The sequence below is a fragment of the Phacochoerus africanus genome, chromosome 10 (assembly GCF_016906955.1).
Source record: "Phacochoerus africanus isolate WHEZ1 chromosome 10, ROS_Pafr_v1, whole genome shotgun sequence".
NCBI classification, from domain to species: Eukaryota; Metazoa; Chordata; class Mammalia; order Artiodactyla; family Suidae; genus Phacochoerus; species Phacochoerus africanus.
Window position 1 is genome coordinate 874273 of NC_062553.1, and position 17809 is coordinate 892081.

Consider the following 17809-nt stretch of genomic DNA (forward strand, 5'->3'; position numbering starts at 1 on the left):
TGAGGCCAGGGATGGAACCCACGTCTTCGTGGATACTAGTCGGGTTCCTTACCACTGAGCCACGACAGGAACTCCTAGAATATTTGTCCGTTTCTATGTTCTTTGAAATTCTGTTTCTGGGAGTTCCCGTTGTGGCTCATCGGAAACAAATCCGACTAGGGTCCGTGAGAATGTGGGTTCGATCCCTGGCCTTGCTCGGTGCGTTAAGGATCCCGCGTGGCCGTGGCTGTGGTGTAGGCCGGCAGCTGTAGCTCTGATTCCACCCCCGGCCTGGGAACCTCCATATGCCGCGGGTGTCACCATTAAAAAAACAAACATTCTGTTTCTGTTATAATGAGCAAATTTATTGCACTTAAAAAAAAAAATCCTCTTCAGATTTTCGGAGAGTGAATTAAAAGGCAGAAATCACCCGTGATCCACCCACCTGCCCATTCTCCTCTGGGTCCACCCAGTGGGGACGTCAGGGACCCTCCTCCTCCTTCCCTCGATGACCCACCCTGGGCCCTGAGAGCGGGCAGTGGTTTCCAGGTGGAGATGGTGCTGGGCGATGGGGGCTCTAAGGAGATCAAGCAGTGCCCGCCTCAGGGGCCCAGGGGCTTCCCGAGAGTGGATGGGGCACCGGGGACTTGAAGCCCTCTGGGGGCTCAGTCTCCCCCATCCCCGCACTCAGCCTGTGGCGGCGCAGAGAGAGGCCCCCGCAGCAGCCCCTCGGGGCCAGGCGTGCCACCCTGAGTCCCTTGGCGGGGCGGGGCGGGGCAGCAGGATCTGGTTCCAGGCCTGGTTCCGGCCTAGCGGGGCACCTATCGGAGACCGTGGCCGCCGTGGCTGCCAGGAGTGCTGTGGATGGTGGGTGGGTGTGGATTCACGTCCCCAGGAGCGTCCCCCTTGCGGAGCGCACCTCACTGCCTGATCCCAGCACCTGCCCAGGCCTGGCAGGGGAGGAGGGGGAGGCGCAGGCCGGCTGCTGACAGCCGCCTGCGATCCCCGCACCGGGCACCCTGCAGCCCGCTCCCCAGCACAAGCCCCAGCAGGCCGGGCCGCCAGCTCTGAGTCACCCACCAGGCTGGGCTGGGCCGGGCTGCCTGTCAGGCCCCCACTCTTGCCTCGCCCTCAGCCACTGGGGCCTGGCGCTGTGGTCCTTGGGCGGTGGACTGGGTGTTCGGGGGTGGGACGGGCAGGGAGGTGGCAGGACCTGCCTTCAGGGCGGGCTGACCCCGGGCTCTGGCACCACCATGCTGACCCTCAGCGGGCCCTCTGTCCCCCTGCACCCGGGTCACCTGTCCGACGGGCTGGAGGAGTGCCTACCTCACCGGGCGTCAGGAGGACGGAGCCGGTGGTTCTGAAGAGCGCCTTGGGGGAATTACTCTGTCGGGAGAGCTCGGATGAAACGGTGGCTACTCTGAAGGCAGCATCGCCCACTCTGGGAAACAGGACGCAGGCGGCAGTGTGGACAACGGGCTCGCTCGGCGTCCGGGGAAGAGACCATGGAACAGCTTGCTCCAGCTGAATGTGCTGACTTGGAGACAATAATTGCGACCAATAAAATTAGTTTGTCAAGAATAATACAAATGCCTTGAGGCCATGTCCTCCCCTGGTGGCGAGGGTGGGGCCGCGACTCAGACCTGTCCCCGGCTGGCCACAGGCGCTGCTCAGACCCTCTGGAAGCAATTTGGCAGAATCAGCTGTCAAGAGCCATGGAAATGCTGCTGAACGTTGACCTAAGTGCCACTGGAGACAGGCCGTAGTAAAGGGAACACTTCAAACTGTGGGCAGCACCAAAGACACCAGCCACCGTGGGAGGCAGAATGGAGGCCCCCAGAAGAGAGGCCTGTGTCCTTGCCTTTCACTGGGGAATCTGGAGGGCAAACCCAATCCCCCCAAGAGGGGGCCAAGGGGGCCCGTGGCCACGCCCGTCCTGGTCCATTAAGTACCTGGCTACTAGATTAGAGCGGAGTGAGGGTGAGCCACGGGGCCCTGGACGGCATCCGGAGAGGGCCCAGGTGGTGCACGGGGGGGGGGGGGGGGGCAGGGTGTGGACAGCCCTCCTAGGGTTCAGAGGGCCCCCCGGCCAGTCTGGAGGACATGGGCTCGATCAGAGCAGGCAGCGAGGGCAGCAGGTGCTGATCTGTCAGGTGGGCACAGAGGGGTGGGCCCTCCAGGGTCCTGAGGCCTAGCCTCAGAGGCTGTCCTGTGTCCAGGCCAGGCCCGGCGCCATGGATGACAGGAGCAGCGGATCACACAGGCGCTTTCATCGTCCATTTGCCCAGTGAGCAAACCGAAGTCCCCAAAGCCATAAGCCAGGTGGTGCGCCGGGCTCCTGCAGGCTCCCGGGGCTTGTCTGAAGGTCGGGGGAGGGCCCTCTTACCTTGTGAAGGTGGATACGGAAGCCACCTTGATGTTGGGCCCTGCCACCTGCAGTGTCCTAGGATGGGCACATCTCCAGCCAGCTGCGGCTCTACCACCACCAACCCCCTTCTTCAGAGCCCTAGAGCTGGGGTTCCCCCCCCAACCCCCCCCACCCCCAGCTGCTCTTCAATCTGATGTCTGGCAAGTACTCAATCTCCAAACTTATTTCCTCCTGGGGCAGTGGGGGTCCGTGCTCCTCTGGCAGGGAACTCAGGCAGCTGAGCACCACCTGTGCCACAGGCGCATACTAGGTGCAGCCGCCCCTCAGTTCTGGGAGCGCCATCCACGAGCATTTCAACCTGGGGCCAGCAGACAGAGCTGTCCCGCGGCCCCTGGCATTTTGTGCTGCTCACACTTCGGGGCTCAGCCTGCGCAGCTCCTTCTCTGCGAAGCCTCTCTGACCTGTTTCAGCCGCAGACCAGCCCTCTCCACACCCCCCACTCCGCGGCCCTCTCAGGCCTAAGACCCTGGCTGGCGGCCGGCGGTGACCTGGGCTGCCTGCTGTGCAAACAGAGGCCTGCGCTTAGCCTCTCTGTGCGCCCGCCCGGCGCGGGGCCGTTCTCTGCGCGAGGCCCAGCGGTGCGCTGGGGGGCCTCGCCTAGCAGCCGGGCTCCCACGCCCTCCGAGACCGCGAGGCGCCCCCGCCCCGCCTCGCCTCGCCTCGCCTCGCCCCCTCTAATCCTCTCCGCGGGCGGGGGCGAGGCGCGCCGCGGCCCCGCCCTCGGACCGCCCCTGGGGAGGGGCGTGTCCCCGCGCCCGGCGAGCCGGGGCGGGCGTGGCCGGGGCGGGGCGGGGCGGGCGCGGGCCGGCCCCCACTGGCTGCCGCGCGCCCGGCAGCCCGGGCTCAGTGCGTGGTGGCGGCGGCGGCGGCGCGGGCAGCTGGCGCCGCGCGGTCCTGCTCCGCCCGGCGCACGGACGCACCGCCGAGCCGACGGCCGGAGGGACGCGGCGCAGGCGCTGGGCCAGCGGGCCCTGAGCGCGGGCGAGAGCCGCGCTCGGCGAGTCGGGCGCTCGCGGCCGCCAGGTCGGTGCTCGGGGACCGGGTGGGCGCAAGGGGTCGAGGCGGGCGCGGGGCAAGTCCAGGGCGCGCGGCGGGCTCGGATCCCGAGCAGTCTTCTGCGGCGGGGCCAGGCCCGGGCGCCGGCTTCCCGCTCTGGAAAGTTTGCCGCCGCCGCCGCCCTGGGAGGGCTCTGCAGCAGCCAGGGAGGGAAGGGGGAGGGAGGGACCGCGGCGGGGAGGCGGCGGCCGGCGCCAGGCGGCCCGGGAGCCCTGGGCGGCGGCGGCGGGCGGGGCGGCCGGGGATCCGAGGGGCCGGGGCGCAGGAGCCCGGCCGCCGCCGCCTCCGGCTCTGCGCGCCCCGGCCCGCCCGAGTAACGAGTTGCCCGCCTCCTCCGGCAGGCTCCCGAGCGGCGCCCTCCTCCCGCCGGTGCCAGAGCCGGGCCATGGGGGGCAGCATGCTGGCGCGCGCCGCCTGAGGACGCCGTAACACCCGCCCCCGCGATGGGCGCCCCGGCTTGCGCCTTCGCGTTCTGCGTGGCGGTGGCAGTCGTGACCGGCGCCGCCTCCGGGCCCCCGGGCATGGAGCAACGCGTCGTGCGGAGAGCGGCAGGTACGGACGGACTCGACGGGTACAGGGGAGCGGTCCCGGGCCTCGGCAGGCAGAGGCGTCGGGGCCGGGAGCCGGCGCCTGGTGGGTGTGGGGCGCCAGAGCTCTAAGTGGGTCCCAGGGCGCGCTCTGGGTTGGCATTCTCGGGGCCGGCGTCTGGGTTTCTGCCGCCCTCCCTCCCCGGGGATCGGGGCCAGAGCTGGCGCGGCAGTTTGTGGGGCGCCTGGAGCCGCAGGGCTGCCACCCAAGTGCGAGGCTGCGGCGGCGAGCTGGGCACCGCGGCGGCGTCCGCAGCCCCCGCCCCCGGTGCTTCCCCAGTGGGGCGCAGTCTGCCCCGGGCGCTGTCCAGAGGGCTCGGGGGTGGGGTGGGGGGCTGTGTTTTCACGATTCCCATTGTTCGGCGGGTTCTGCACTGACTGACGGAAAGTTCCAACTGTTGGTGCCGCTCCCCTAGTCCCCTTTTGGGCCCCAGGCCATGGCCAGCTTCGGGCAAAGCGAGAGGCTGGACTTTGGAGGGAGAGTTTGAGTGCGTCAGCGCTGCCGGGTCCCTGCCCCTCAGTGGCCTGTAAGACCAGGTGACACCTTGTAGTGCCTCCGTTCCCCCCTGCCCAGATCACAAGCGCTGAGAGTGAAGATGACTGCCCCACGGGGGGGCCCGCCTAATGCCAGGCGGGTGCCGGGAGGTGAGAGGGCGGACTTCAGGGCGATGTGAAGCCGCGGACCTCCGCTGGCTGGCGGTCAAGGTCCGGCGGGACGTCGAGGGTCTGCGAACGGGACCCGTGGGGGCATGGGCAGGGGAGGGCAGGAACGCGTCTTGGCACCAGGCCTGCCCCACACACGCGCCGGGCCCTTGAGGTGCAGCGCGCGCGGCCCCCCGCCGAGCCCGGCCGAGCGCTCCGGTGCCCACGCCCCGCACACGCGCTGCCGGCCTCGGGCGCCTGGGCGGAGAGGGAAGGCCTGGTGGGCGGCCGTCGGGAGCTCGCCCCCTGGGGACAGCCAGCTCCGGGGCGCTGGCGAGGACCCGCGCGCGCCCCTGTCGCCAGCCGGGCGGCCGCGCGGAGGGAGGCCTTCGCCCGGTGAGCTCACGCCCCACCCGGGCGAGCCCCGAACAGCCGCTCCTTTGTACCTCGGCGCGGCCACAGACGGCGCATTGATGGCGGCCGGCCTCGCGGGGAGGTGTGAGCCGAGCGGCTGGGAGCGCGCAGTGCCAGGGAGGCGGCGGCCGCGGGCCGGACCGAGGCAGATGGCGGCCCGCCCCTCCCCGCGCCCCAGCGCCCCTTCCTCCCGCGGCGGCCGCGGCCTGCGGAACAATGTCATTTTTTTATGAATGAAAGTGGGCCCGGCGCTTGAATGTGCGTGTCATTCAGCGGCGTGACAGAGGCCGTCGGGAGGTCAGCGCGCGCTTTTAGCGCCTGCTAGGGCGGCCCCCACTTCCAGGGGCGCCGAATAGGCGGCCGCGGGGGGAGCCCCGAATTAGCATTCGCATTCAGATAAAGATATTACTCCCTACGGCCCGGGGAACGGCCACGAGCCCCGGGGGGAGGGGCGGGGCGGGGCCCCAGGCCTCCGGGACCCCCTGCGGCGCGCAGGGCGGGCGGGGGGGGCGGGGCGGGGGGGGGACGGCGGCGGCCTCCTTGCCCCGCCTGCGGGAACTGGCAGCGGCCCCACCCGATGCGGGCCTGGGGGAGAGCGGCCGGGGGAACCGGGGGCTGGGGTAGGGGCGCCGGGCCTTGTCCCCCCGCCCCGCAGTAAAGCTGGTGAAACAGGTAGTGCGTTGATAGGTCAATAAACTTAATCCGGTTCCTGAAGGAGCTGGGCCACAACAGGCCTGGCAGTAAAAATACAAAGGCCTCGTGAAATTTACAAAGGTCCCAGCCTGGCACTTGCCCGGGAAACATAAATTATGGAGCCGGAGCTGGCAGAGGCCAAGGACAGCGGGGAAGGTGTCTGCTGCTGGGGTGCCTGGGCCACCTCAGACCGGATTCGCGCAGCGCAGCCGCTGTCTCCGCATGGGGCAGAGGGTCTGGGCAGGGCCCCGACCACGCAGCCAGGTTAGTGGGGGACCCAGCCAGCCTGGGGGCATCTCCCGGGGGCAGGGCCCTCCCCCTGGAAGCCACTGGCTGCCGCCTCCCCCACCGGCTCCTTGTCGGGGCTGGACTTTGAGCCCCATGGGCCTCCGGGTGGTTCATTAACCTGGGTTGAGCCCGAGGCTGGACTTTTGGTTTCTGAGCCCCTGCACGGAGCCCAGGAGCATCCCTGCCCTCCCCCCAGGGCCTCGTCTCCCACTTGGGGTCCTCACTGGGGCCTGGCCTGCCCCATTTTACAGTTGAACCTGAAGAAGAGCTGGGGGGCGGTCTCCCTGCGGAGGAGACCAGGTTCGGGGGAGGGGCGGCCAGGCCTGGGCCTTTTGCAATGAATGATCAGGGAGGGGAGCCTCTTGAGGCTGGGGGCGCTGGGACCCAGGCCGTCTGGGGCTCCGGGCCGCTAGCTGCCCGCCTTGGCTCGGGGTGCTCTCCTGTGGCCTCAGTCTCCTCACCTGTCCGGGGCCCCCGATGGAGGCTGTTGGAGGATTAGCCCGGATAATCCCGTGAGCCCGCACCAGCCTGCCAGGCCTCCGGGGCCCCGCCCTTTCTTTTTCTAACTTTGTTACGAAACTTTTTAGGTTGTTGAAACTTCTCAGGTGGTTTCCGGGTGGGGTGGCAGGAAGGCCTTGACCTCAGGGTCGCTTTGGGGGCCCCTCTCAGGCGCCTTTAAGTGTGTGCCTGGCGGCGGAGAGCTTGACCCGCAACCGGAACCCGAAGCCCTTGCTCCTCCGCCAGCTCCGTGGGCGCCTTTGAGTCGGGTCTGAATCGGGGGCTCATTTCCTGGGGTCTCCCCAAGGCCCCTCTGACGCGGAGTGCTGCCGACCTCTGGGCCCCCTGTGCGTGGAGGGGCCTCAGTGTAGTGACCCCAAGGCGGGAGCACGTTTCCCCAGCAGGGGTCAGGTCCCCAGAGCAGCCTGGCTGTGCTGGTGGCCTGGTGGGCGTCAATGCTGGGCGCAGACCCAGGGCGGGCGGGTCTCTCTCCCACTCCCTCTGCTCCTGGGCACTACCTGCTTCTGGTGGCCTCCCTGACCCCCAGAGGGAGGGGAACCCAGTCACGGAGCCAGTGAGTGGCAGAGCCTGGAGGACTCTGTGCCTGAAGGCCCAGCCTGGCTCCTCCAGGACACAGTCCTCCGTGGCGCCACCCCCATCGAGCTCAGGCCTGGGGAGGCGCTGGAGGGACTGACATCCTGCCGGTGCCCACCCCACATGGCACATGGGCACCCCCATGGCACACAGGCCCTAGTGCCGGTGGGTGTGGGCAGACCGACCCCCCGGACTGGTGAAGAAAGCCTCCGTCCCGAGGCCATTGCCGGGGTGCCGAGTGGGCCGAGGCAGGTGCCCCTATGGCTCCCTCGGTGGCGCCCCCCTGTGCTCGTCTAGGGCTCCGTCCCTCACCCGTGTCCCCCTGGCCGACACCATCCCCTTGGCCACTGCCAGACTGGACCTGCAGGAAGTGGGATGCTACCGCCCGTCTCTGCCCTGGTCTGGAGGGCCCCGGCCTCTAAGGCCAGCTTAGGGGGCAGGGTGGTGGGCAGGTCAGTGGTCGCCCTCGGCAGAGGATGGGGCCCTGCCTCCCCCCCACCGGCACCAGCGGATGGTTGCTGGGCAGGACCGGCCAGGGGGCTGCTCTGGGTCCTTCAGTCCCCCGCTGGACCAGGTTGAAGAGAATACTTGTGTGGACAGCTTGACCTGCCGCCACCACCCAGACCAAACCGGAACCGAGCCCTGTTGCCCTTGGGCTGGGGCCTGGGGCTGAGGCTGCCATAGGCAGCCTGTTATCCGCCTTCTGGGGGGCCCCAGCCGGCTGCCGGCACTGGGTGGTCTCCACAGAACACAGCCCCGTGACCGGGGCCCCTGGGGATCCAGACTCCGTGACACGTCGGGGTGGTTCTGGTGTGCGCTAAGCCTGTGGGCCTCCAAGGTGGGCGGGCAGAAGCGCTTCTGTCCGAGGGCCTGGTGTGGCCAGAATGGGCAGCTGGGCCCTCGAATCTAGGCCATGCATCGGTGGAATGACAAGTAATGGGGCAACCAGCCCAGCTTGGTCTGCACGCTGGGACCACCCACCCCGGGCCCAGGCCCGCAGCCCAGGCTGCCCGCCTGCACCACTCATTGTCTGGGCCCTGGCAGGAGGGCCCGGGGTGATGGTCAGCCCACCAGGGGTACGCCCCTGGGGCTCCGGCCTCCTTGGATGGCCCCTGGGCAGGGGGAGGGGCCAGAGTGGACATCCGCCTCTGGTAGGGATCCTCCACCCCAGCTTCTTGGCACCTGCAGGGAAATGTGGGTGCCGGGCTCCTCAACCTGGCTCCGGGAGTGCCCGCTCTGACCTGCTCGCCGGCTGAGTCTGGACCTCTCCCTCCCCAGCCTGCGTCCTCATCCCAAACGGGATCCCAGGCCCCTCACCCCACTGTCCTGAGACCCCACTGGCCAGACCTGGTACCACGTCTGCACTCCGAGCTCTTTCTCTGCAAGTGTTTTCTCTGACAGCTGAGGCATAGTTTCCACACCAGGCTCTCTCTTCCAAGCTGGGTACAGGCTGCTCTGTGCCCCCGAGAGCCCCCGGCCAGCTCGCCTGCGGCCGCTTGGGTAAGCAGCCTGCGGCGAGCGCCGTCTGGCTGCGGCACGTCCTTCCGGTGCTGGGTGGCGTCTGTTCTCCAATTACCCGTGAGCCCGGATGAGGGCGGGGGCACCAAGAGGGGCCCCTCCTGGGGTGGATTGCCTTGTCCCCTCCCCGTGTTGCCCCATCCTCTGAACCTCTGTTTTGGCCTGAGTTGGCCAAACACAGGGTGCCAGCTTCTGCTTTGGTGTTGCTGGTGAGGTCAGAATGCAGCTTGCCGTGCTAACTGGTTGAAAAAAAATCAAAGGAAGAATTTTGAGATTTGAGTTTTCGGTGTCTGGAAACTGTGTGTATTGGGGGGCAGCCCCACCCATTTATTTGCATGTCATCATCATAAGTGTCACAACTGGGAACAGAGACCTGTTGGCACCATGGGCGGTGCCCACCGGGCAGGACCAGAGGCTCGTCCCTCTCTCAGCCACCTCTGTCGCTGCTCAGCCCTCAGACCCTCCGCCCCCCCCCCCGTGGGGGTGCCACACCACCTCCTGGGGGTGGGTACAGAGCACCCGGTGTTCCTGGTTGGGGGGCGCCTCCCTCACAGTCACCTGTCCTGCCCACAGAGGCCCCGGGCCCTGAGCCTGGCCAGCAGGAGCTGGTCTTCGGCGCCGGGGATGCTGTGGAGCTGAGCTGCCACCTGCCCGCGGGGGCTCCCACGGGGCCCACCGTCTGGGTGAAAGACGGCGCGGGGCTAGTGCCCTCAGACCGCATCCTGGTGGGGCCTCGGCGGCTGCAGGTGCTGAACGCCTCCCACGAGGACACGGGGGTCTACAGCTGCCGGCAGCGGCTCACCCCGCGGGTCCTGTGCCACTTCAGCGTGCGCGTGACGGGTAAGTGCCTGCCGGCCCCCCCGGGGCTCCTGAGCACACACCGCCCTAGGGGCCGGGTGGTCAGGGTGGAGAGCAAGGTCCCCCGGGGCACCTCTGGGCAAGGGTCTGCCCGTCACAGGGCCATGCTCCCTGCCTGCCCTGCAGATGCTCCCGCCTCGGGGGACGACGAAGATGGCGAGGACGAGGCCGAAGACGCAGGTGAGCGCAGCCTGGCAGGGTGGGGGCCTACCCTCCCACCTGGGCCAAGCGCTCCCCTCCCCAGGTGAGGGCCCTGCTCATTAGCCAGGCAGGAGGTGAGACCTGGGGGCCTCTTAGTGTGGGGTGCCCAGCTCTGGGTGGCAAGCCCAGACGGGTGGGAAGGGCCCCTGCTGCAGGTGAGCGGGGCGCAGGGCTCCCGGGGCTGTGGGTAGGGTGGTCCATCCACACGTGAGCCTGCCAGGGCTGCGGGCGTGGGGCCGCGGACAGCGATTGAGCCGGTCCGGGGAGGAAAGAGGGCGGCCGCGACGGGCGTCAGGACGTGAGGTTTGGGCGTGTTTATTGTGAAGGGGCTGCCGGCAGTGGTTCCTCATGACAGGCTGTGGGTGACAGCACCCAGGTACTTGGGCCTGGAACAGCAAGCAGCGGGCGGGCTTGGCCCGGCCATGAGGGGCCCGTTTGGGGAGGTGGGGGCGTCGGGTTTTGGAAGAGCTGAGTTTTAGACGCTGTGAGGTGTGGGAGCGGGGGTGAGGGCTGTTCTGGGGTCCACCAGGCAAGGAAGTGAGAGAAGCAGCTGGATCCTTGGAGAGGGAGGGCCTAGGTGCCAGGAGCGAGGGATGGGTCCCAGGACAGCTGGAGTGGCTCCTGCCTGGGTGCCGATAGATGTCTCTTTTTTTCCCTTTGGCTGCCAGGAAGCTCAGAGCTGAACCCCTGGTCCAGATGTCCCTGCTGCCCTCCTCCCTCAGGTCCCCTTTGCCCGCTCACCTGGCCATCTCAGGCCAGTGTTGGGAACACTGAGGGTCACTGGCAGGCCACAGCCTGCTGGGCTCTCTGGGCCGCCCCAGGGGCCTCTGACCCAGCCCCCAGGATTCTGGAGGCACCTCTTCGCAGTGTGTCCACACTGCTCCCCGCTTAGGCCGCAGCTCTCTCTCTGTGATGGCCGTGATGGTTGCAGGGATGGGGGGGTGCCTCTCTCCAGAGACGCCCCCCACCCAGTCTCCCCCCACCCCAGCGAATGCAGCCCCCACCCCAGCACCAGGAGAAGCAAAGCCATTTGGGCTGTGGGGGTGGGGGCGGGCCTCCTGGGCCTCGTGGCACGGGGCCCCAGCTGGAGAGCTGAGGAGGGTGGCGCAGGGTACGTGGGTTCCAGCCGGCTCCTGGCTAGTTTCGAGGCTTCGGGTTCTGCAGGGGGTAGGGCCTTGCCTCCTGGTAAACTTCTGACCCTGCTCCTCCACCCAGCTGGCTTCCTAGCCGGGCGTGGCCTGGTCCCTCCGCCGGCTGGGTCTCCCCTTTGGCGGGCCTGCCCCACGGGTGCCTCCCTAGGTGGGTGGGCGGGCGCTTCCCTGGGCGACACCTTTGTGTCCTCAAGGCTCCCAGGCCATGCTTGGGTGACCGGGACCCTCTGGGCTGGAAGTGTGCTCCAGGCAAATGGACAGGGAGGTGAGGGGACCTGTGGTCTGGCTTCCGGGGTGCCGGCAGTAGTTCTGAGGCTACAGGACACCTTGGGCAGCCCCAGCGGGGGCCTCCAGAGGTCAGCGTTCCCCACGCAGGAGGGGCAGCGGGGGCCGGGGTAGGGCTCAGGCAGGCAGTCATGGCCTCTTGCCCCCTGACAGCAGGGGCCCCTTACTGGACACGGCCCGAGCGGATGGACAAGAAGCTGCTGGCCGTGCCGGCTGCCAACACCGTCCGCTTCCGCTGCCCGGCTGCCGGCAACCCCACTCCGTCCATCTCCTGGCTGAAGAATGGCAAGGAGTTCCGAGGCGAGCATCGCATCGGGGGCATCAAGGTGGGCCTCCTGGCGGGGGCCGGGGCCTCGCAGGGCACGGCCTGCCCCGCGCTCTGCTCCTGGCGGGGCTCTGGGGCCCCGGGCCGGCTGGCGGGGCACGGCCTGCCACGCGCTCACCCACGTGTCCTCCTGCAGCTGCGCCACCAGCAGTGGAGCCTGGTCATGGAGAGCGTGGTGCCCTCCGACCGCGGCAACTACACGTGCGTCGTGGAGAACAAGTTTGGCAGCATCCAGCAGACGTACACCCTGGACGTGCTCGGTGAGGCCCGGGCTGGTGGGCGCAGCTGGGCAGGCGGGCGGGCGCGCAGGGGTGGCCGTCTCTGAGCCTCGTCTGCTCCGCAGAGCGCTCCCCGCACCGGCCCATCCTGCAGGCGGGGCTGCCCGCCAACCAGACGGCCGTGCTGGGCAGCGACGTGGAGTTCCATTGCAAGGTGTACAGCGACGCCCAGCCCCACATCCAGTGGCTTAAGCACGTGGAGGTGAACGGCAGCAAAGTGGGGCCCGACGGCACGCCCTACGTCACCGTGCTCAAGGTGGGTGCCACCACGGGCTGGGGGCGCGGGCAGGTGTGCCTGGCTGGGGCGGGGAGGGCGTCCCCGGTCCGGAGGCCTGTCAGGTCGAAGGCGTGGCGGGGGGGCGGGCACAGGCGTTGGACCTGCAGGGAGGTCGGGCTTGGTCTCCGGAGGAGCGCGCGTCGGCTCGGGCGGTGGGGCTGGGTCCCCGGTGAGTCCGGTTCCCTCTCTGCTCCCGGGTCAGCCTCCGTCCTGGAGGGGGCCCGCAGATGCCCTCCCCGCGGCCACCACGACTCCCCCCAGCCTGGCGGGCAGGTGGCGCCCCCTGGGCCAGAGCGGCGTAGGGTCCGCAAGGACAGAGTGCCCTCCACCTGCCTCCTCCTTCAGGGCGGGACGGCCTAGCTCTGTTCTCAGGGCCCAGAGGGCGGGGCCCCCCAAGCTGGGGTGGGTGCGACACTTGCGGGCCCCCGGAGAGAAACTTCTGTTTAGAGACAAGATGGGCCTGGGGGCAGGGGCGGCGGGAGTCCAGACCCGCCCAGCAGCGATGCCGGGGTCCCAGCGGCGGGTCCCCTGGGGAGGGTCTCTCTCAGGGCCGCCTGCCAGGGCTTTGCCCTGGGCTGTGCAGATGGATGAGGAGAAGGCACAGGGGGAAACCACAGCTGCTGCTGTGGGGTGCCTCCACGCCTCCTCCAGGCAGCCCACCTGGCTGGCACAGCCTGGCTGCCCATCTGTTCCTTGCGGGGGTCCTCCCACTTCTGCCTTAGAACCTCGGGGTCTGGGCTGGTCCCCACGCCTGCGCGGCCCCTCCTGTGCGCGGCGGGGCTGCCGCGGCCTGAGCCGGGTCTCTTGTCCCCGCAGTCGTGGATGAGTGAGAGTGTGGAGGCCGACGCGCGCCTCCGCCTGGCCAATGTGTCCGAGCGCGACGGGGGCGAGTACCTCTGTCGAGCCTCCAATTTCATAGGCGTGGCTGAGAAGGCCTTTTGGCTGCGTGTTCACGGGCCCCAAGCAGGTAACGACTCTGTCCCACGCCTGCCTGGCACGCCGAGCTCCAGCTCCGACGCCCTGGCCATGCGCCCACCTGCACGCCCTGCCGCTCGCTCCCCGCCCGGCTCACCCTCCGCTCCCGGCGCGGCCGCCTCTGCGACGCGGCCCCTCTGGTCTCCGCTGCGGCCTCCTGCTTTGAGCCCCGTGGCCTGTGCTGACCCGCCTGCTCCCCGTGCCCCCCGGCAGGCCCTTCCCCAGGGGCCTCCCCGGTGCTTGGCTTCTCTGCACACTCTCTGTCTCTGTCGCTCGCCGTCTCTCGCTGTCTGTCGCTGCCTCGCTGTCTCTGTCTCACTGTCTCGCTCTCGCTCTCCCGCTCTGCTGCCTGCTCTCCTCCTGCTGGTCCCTCTGGTGTCCCCGCCACCTGCTCGTCTGCCCCTCCCCAGCCCCCTCCCCGCTGCGCTAACCCCGCATGCTGTCTTGCTGGCCGCACGCCTAGTGCTCACCTGGGACAGAGGACTCGCCGGTGGAGGGACTGGCTTCGGGCTCGGTGTGGACGCACGAGGCAGAGGACCCTCGGCCGCTGTGGCCGTGGCCGTGGTGGCGGTGGCGGCGTTTTCCTTGCAGCCTGGCTGGATCGTCGCCGCGTGGACTCTGGCTGCGGTGCCCGCGGGGGTGCTGGCGCTCTCCTATCGCGCTCTGTTCTCTCTTTGTAGACGGCGGGCGCTAACACCACCGACAAGGAGCTAGAGGTTCTGTCCTTACGCAATGTCACCTTTGAGGACGCGGGGGAGTACACGTGTCTGGCGGGCAATTCTATCGGGTTCTCCCATCACTCTGCGTGGCTGGTGGTGCTGCCAGGTACCGGCTCTTGCTGCTGTCGCTCGGCTCCTGTCCTCTCGGGACACGCCAACGCCACGGGGACAGGCGGGACCACAGAGCCCCCGAGCTGGGCCCTGCGCCTTGTATGGGGACAAAGACCAGAGGGGCCTCCTTGGAGGACCCGAACCAGCTGGTGGCTTTGGCGTCTCCCGGGTGGCAGGTGTGGGTGCTGCTGGCTCTGCTGGGCTCCTTCTGTCCTGGGTCTCCCCTCCTGACCCAGGCGTTTCTGGCTGCAGGACCCTCGACGAGTAGGGCCTTGAGGCCTTGGCACCCCCACCGGGGGGGGGGGCTGAGCCCCCTTCCCCGCCCCTCTGTGCCTGCGGCTCCGGCCCACGGCGCCCGGGGGCTCCCGAGAGGCTGGGCCAGGCCCCTGACACCTGTGTCTTTGCAGCCGAGGAGGAGCTGGTGGAGGCTGGTGAGGCTGGCAGTGTGTACGCGGGAGTCCTCAGCTACGGGCTGGGCTTTCTCCTCTTCATCCTGGTGGTGGCCACCGTGACACTCTGCCGCCTGCGCAGCCCCCCCAAGAAGGGCCTGGGCTCGCCCACCGTACACAAGGTCTCCCGCTTCCCGCTCAAGCGACAGGTAACAGAAAGTAGATACCAGGTTCCGAGCCCTCTGCCCTCCCACCCGGCCCCCTGGGGCCCCCACGGCCCACCCCGGACTCGATGTCTTGCGGTGTCTGGGGTCCAGGGCCAGCACCTCTGCTGTGGGGGCCGGCCCCTCCCTAACCTCCGTGGTTACTGCCAAGCGAGTTCCGCGGGGCCCAAAACATTTAGAAATCTCAGCCGGCTTGCTGCCGAAGGCGGGCGCCGGCCCCCGCTCACGCGCGCCCCCAGGCCCCACCCCGGCCCCGTCCCTGGCGCCAACCTGCCCTTGCGGACCCAAGCAGGTGTCCTTGGAGTCCAGCTCGTCCATGAGCTCCAACACGCCGCTGGTGCGCATCGCCCGCCTGTCCTCGGGGGAGGGGCCCACCCTGGCCAACGTTTCGGAGCTCGAGCTGCCTGCCGACCCCAAGTGGGAGCTGTCCCGGGCCCGGTCAGTAATGTGCCGAGGCCCGGGGCCCTGACCGGGGGGGGGGGGGCTGGGGGCACACACAGGGTGGGGTCCCGTGTGGGGCGGGGCCACCACCCTGGCCTGAAGGGAATCAGATGGGAGTGGGGTAGGAATCGAGGCCACTGACGGCTGTGGGGTTGGGTGCTGCCAGAGGGGTCTGGGCTGGGGCACCGGGGGCGGGGGGGGGGTACCCACCCCTGGAAGAGTGCCCTCTCGGGCCAGGAGGCTGGGGGCAGTGTCCTTCACCAGCATGAGAAGGGACACCAGGGCGAGCATGGAGGGCTTCCTGGAAGCGGCGGGCATTGGACCTCCAGCTCCGGGGACAGAACTTCGGGTGGGTGGGCGTGCTCATCATTTCTCTGGTTTTGCCGCCAGCCTGACCCTGGGCAAGCCTCTTGGGGAGGGCTGCTTCGGCCAGGTGGTCATGGCAGAGGCCATCGGCATCGACAAGGACCGGGCTGCCAAGCCCGTCACGGTGGCCGTGAAGATGCTGAAAGGTGAGGGAGGGGCGCGTCAAGGGGAGCCTGGGCCGGGCCGCCACCGCCGCCCCCCCCCCCCCCGCCCCCGCCTGACGGTCCCTCCCGGCACAGACGACGCCACCGACAAGGACCTGTCGGACCTGGTGTCCGAGATGGAGATGATGAAGATGATCGGGAAACACAAGAACATCATCAACCTGCTGGGCGCCTGCACGCAGGGCGGTGGGTGCCGGGCGCGTGCACGCAGGGCGGCGGGGGCCGGGCGCCTGCACGCAGGGCCGCGGGGGTTGGGGTTGGGGTCGCGGTCGCGGTGGGCGGGGGGCCGGGGCCCCTCTGAGCCGGCTGTGCTCGCAGGGCCCCTGTACGTGCTGGTGGAGTACGCGGCCAAGGGCAACCTGCGGGAGTACCTGCGGGCGCGGCGGCCCCCGGGCACCGACTACTCCTTCGACACCTGCAGGCTGCCCGAGGAGCAGCTCACCTTCAAGGACCTGGTGTCCTGTGCCTACCAGGTGGCGCGGGGCATGGAGTACCTGGCCTCACAGAAGGTGAGTGGGGCGGGGGGGCCGGCCGGGGCGGGGCGGGCGGGGGGCAGAGCGGCCGCCGCCCCGGAGGCCTCAGCCCCCGCCCCGCCCCCAGTGCATCCACAGGGACCTGGCGGCCCGCAACGTGCTGGTGACGGAAGACAACGTGATGAAGATCGCGGACTTCGGCCTGGCCCGCGACGTGCACAACCTCGACTACTACAAGAAGACCACCAACGTGAGCCTGGCCCGTGGGGCGGGGCGCCGGGCGCGGGGCTCGAGCCCGAGGGCGCCTGGGAGCCAACACCCCCCTTCCTCCCCCAGGGCCGGCTGCCCGTGAAGTGGATGGCACCCGAGGCCTTGTTCGACCGCGTCTACACCCACCAGAGTGATGTGTACGTGCCCCCAGCCCCGCGGGGGGGAGGGGGGGGTGTCGGTCCAGGCCCCTCCAGGGCAGGAGCCAGGGAAGCCATGGAGGCAGAGCCAGCCCCCCGCCCTCGGCAGGGTCTGTTCTGGGGCAGCGGGCAGCAGGGCAGGCTGACGTGCGGGCCCCCCCCTCCACAGCTGGTCCTTCGGGGTTCTGCTGTGGGAGATCTTCACGCTGGGGGGCTCGCCGTACCCCGGCATCCCAGTGGAGGAGCTCTTCAAGCTGCTGAAGGAAGGCCACCGCATGGACAAGCCGGCCAACTGCACACACGACCTGTGAGTGCGTGACCCCGGCCGCTCCTGGGGGGGGCGGTGCGGGCACCGGGCAGGGCCGGACCTGAGTGCCTGCCGCCCGCAGGTACATGATCATGCGGGAGTGCTGGCACGCCGCGCCCTCCCAGAGGCCCACCTTCAAGCAGCTGGTGGAGGACCTGGACCGCGTCCTCACTGTGACCTCCACCGACGTGAGTGCTGGTCCCGCCCCCCCCGGGGGGGTAGGGCTGGGGGGTGGGGCGGCACTGACCCTCCCCTGCCCCCTGCCCGCAGGAGTACCTGGACCTGTCGGTGCCCTTCGAGCAGTACTCGCCGGGCGGCCAGGACACGCCCAGCTCCAGCTCCTCAGGCGACGACTCGGTGTTTGCCCACGACCTGCTGCCTCCGGCCCCACCCAGCGGCGGGGGCTCGCGGACGTGAAGGGTCGCAGGCGGCGGGCGGGCCGAGCCCCCATCAATGTGAGAGCGGACCCCAGCCCACCGTGCGGCTGCCACGGGGTGACCACGCGTCCCACCGGCCAGACCCAGACGGGTCCGGGTGGGCGGACAGACGGCTTTGTGGGTGTGCGTGCACATGCGTGTGCGCAGGGGTCCCTGGGGTGCCTGCCTTGCTGGACAGTGACCTCCCGGCCACCTGTGCCAGCAGCACTGGGGACCGAATGTAGAATGCAAGGGGCTCCTCAGGGCAGGGAGCTGGGCCCCCCACTCCCTTTCCCCCTGCTGCCGCCCCACAGGGCATGTCGGGGTGGGCCGAGCCCCCTCCAAGTGCCCAAGCTGAGCCTACCGGTAAGGGCCCCCCATGACACACCTCCTACCCCAGTGGCACCTGCACCCGGGGTGCTTGAGCGGCCCCCACCTCCAGGCCTCCCCACCCCCCCCGCTGCCCCTCAGAGACTGAAATTACGGGTACCCGAAGGCAGAAGCCTTCAACTTCTATCCGAAAAGTTTATTCCAGAGATGAGTGTACATTTATATGCATAGATGCTGTGTATATGGTATATACACATACGTATATATATAAATACCTATATGGGAGGAGGACGCTGGTACAAACTGAGGCGCGGGACCCTGAGGGCGCAGGCGGCGGAGGGGCTCTACTCGGGGAGGGCCCCTGGGGGTCTCACTATGAAAACAAATGCAGAAACCAGCAGAGGATGGAGGGGCT

The 17809-nt window shown here is 69.1% G+C and overlaps 1 protein-coding gene across 10 annotated transcripts; it reads left to right on the forward strand.

The window, feature by feature from the left end:
• Nucleotides 1–3321: 3321 nt before the first annotated feature.
• FGFR3 (fibroblast growth factor receptor 3) lies at nt 3322–17211 on the forward strand. 10 transcript variants are annotated; one of them, XM_047798738.1, is made up of 18 exons: nt 3322–3430; nt 3805–4015; nt 9271–9537; nt 9682–9735; nt 11349–11518; nt 11654–11777; nt 11861–12051; nt 13728–13872; nt 14285–14475; nt 14780–14928; nt 15322–15443; nt 15537–15647; nt 15780–15970; nt 16062–16184; nt 16271–16341; nt 16511–16648; nt 16731–16836; nt 16919–17211. In XM_047798738.1, the coding sequence occupies exons 2-18, from the start codon at nt 3907–3909 to the stop codon at nt 17063–17065; spliced, it is 2409 nt and encodes an 802-aa protein (XP_047654694.1). In that variant the 5' UTR covers nt 3322–3430; nt 3805–3906; the 3' UTR covers nt 17066–17211. The 10 variants fall into 10 exon arrangements, with proteins under 10 accessions (XP_047654694.1, XP_047654689.1, XP_047654692.1 ...); XM_047798733.1 differs by having other exon boundaries at nt 3323–3430; nt 11346–11518; nt 14285–14481; nt 14783–14928; XM_047798736.1 differs by having other exon boundaries at nt 3323–3430; nt 11346–11518.
• Nucleotides 17212–17809: the final 598 nt, after the last annotated feature.

Bases quoted from the DNA above. Each gene is read 5' to 3' on its own strand.
- FGFR3 (XM_047798729.1), top strand. From the start codon at position 3,907: ATGGGCGCCCCGGCTTGCGCCTTCGCGTTCTGCGTGGCGGTGGCAGTC. The intron at 4,016-9,270 runs GTACGGACGGAC...TCCTGCCCACAG, and splicing joins CGTCGTGCGGAGAGCGGCAG to AGGCCCCGGGCCCTGAGCCT. The intron at 9,736-11,345 runs GTGAGCGCAGCC...GCCCCCTGACAG, and splicing joins GGACGAGGCCGAAGACGCAG to CAGGGGCCCCTTACTGGACA.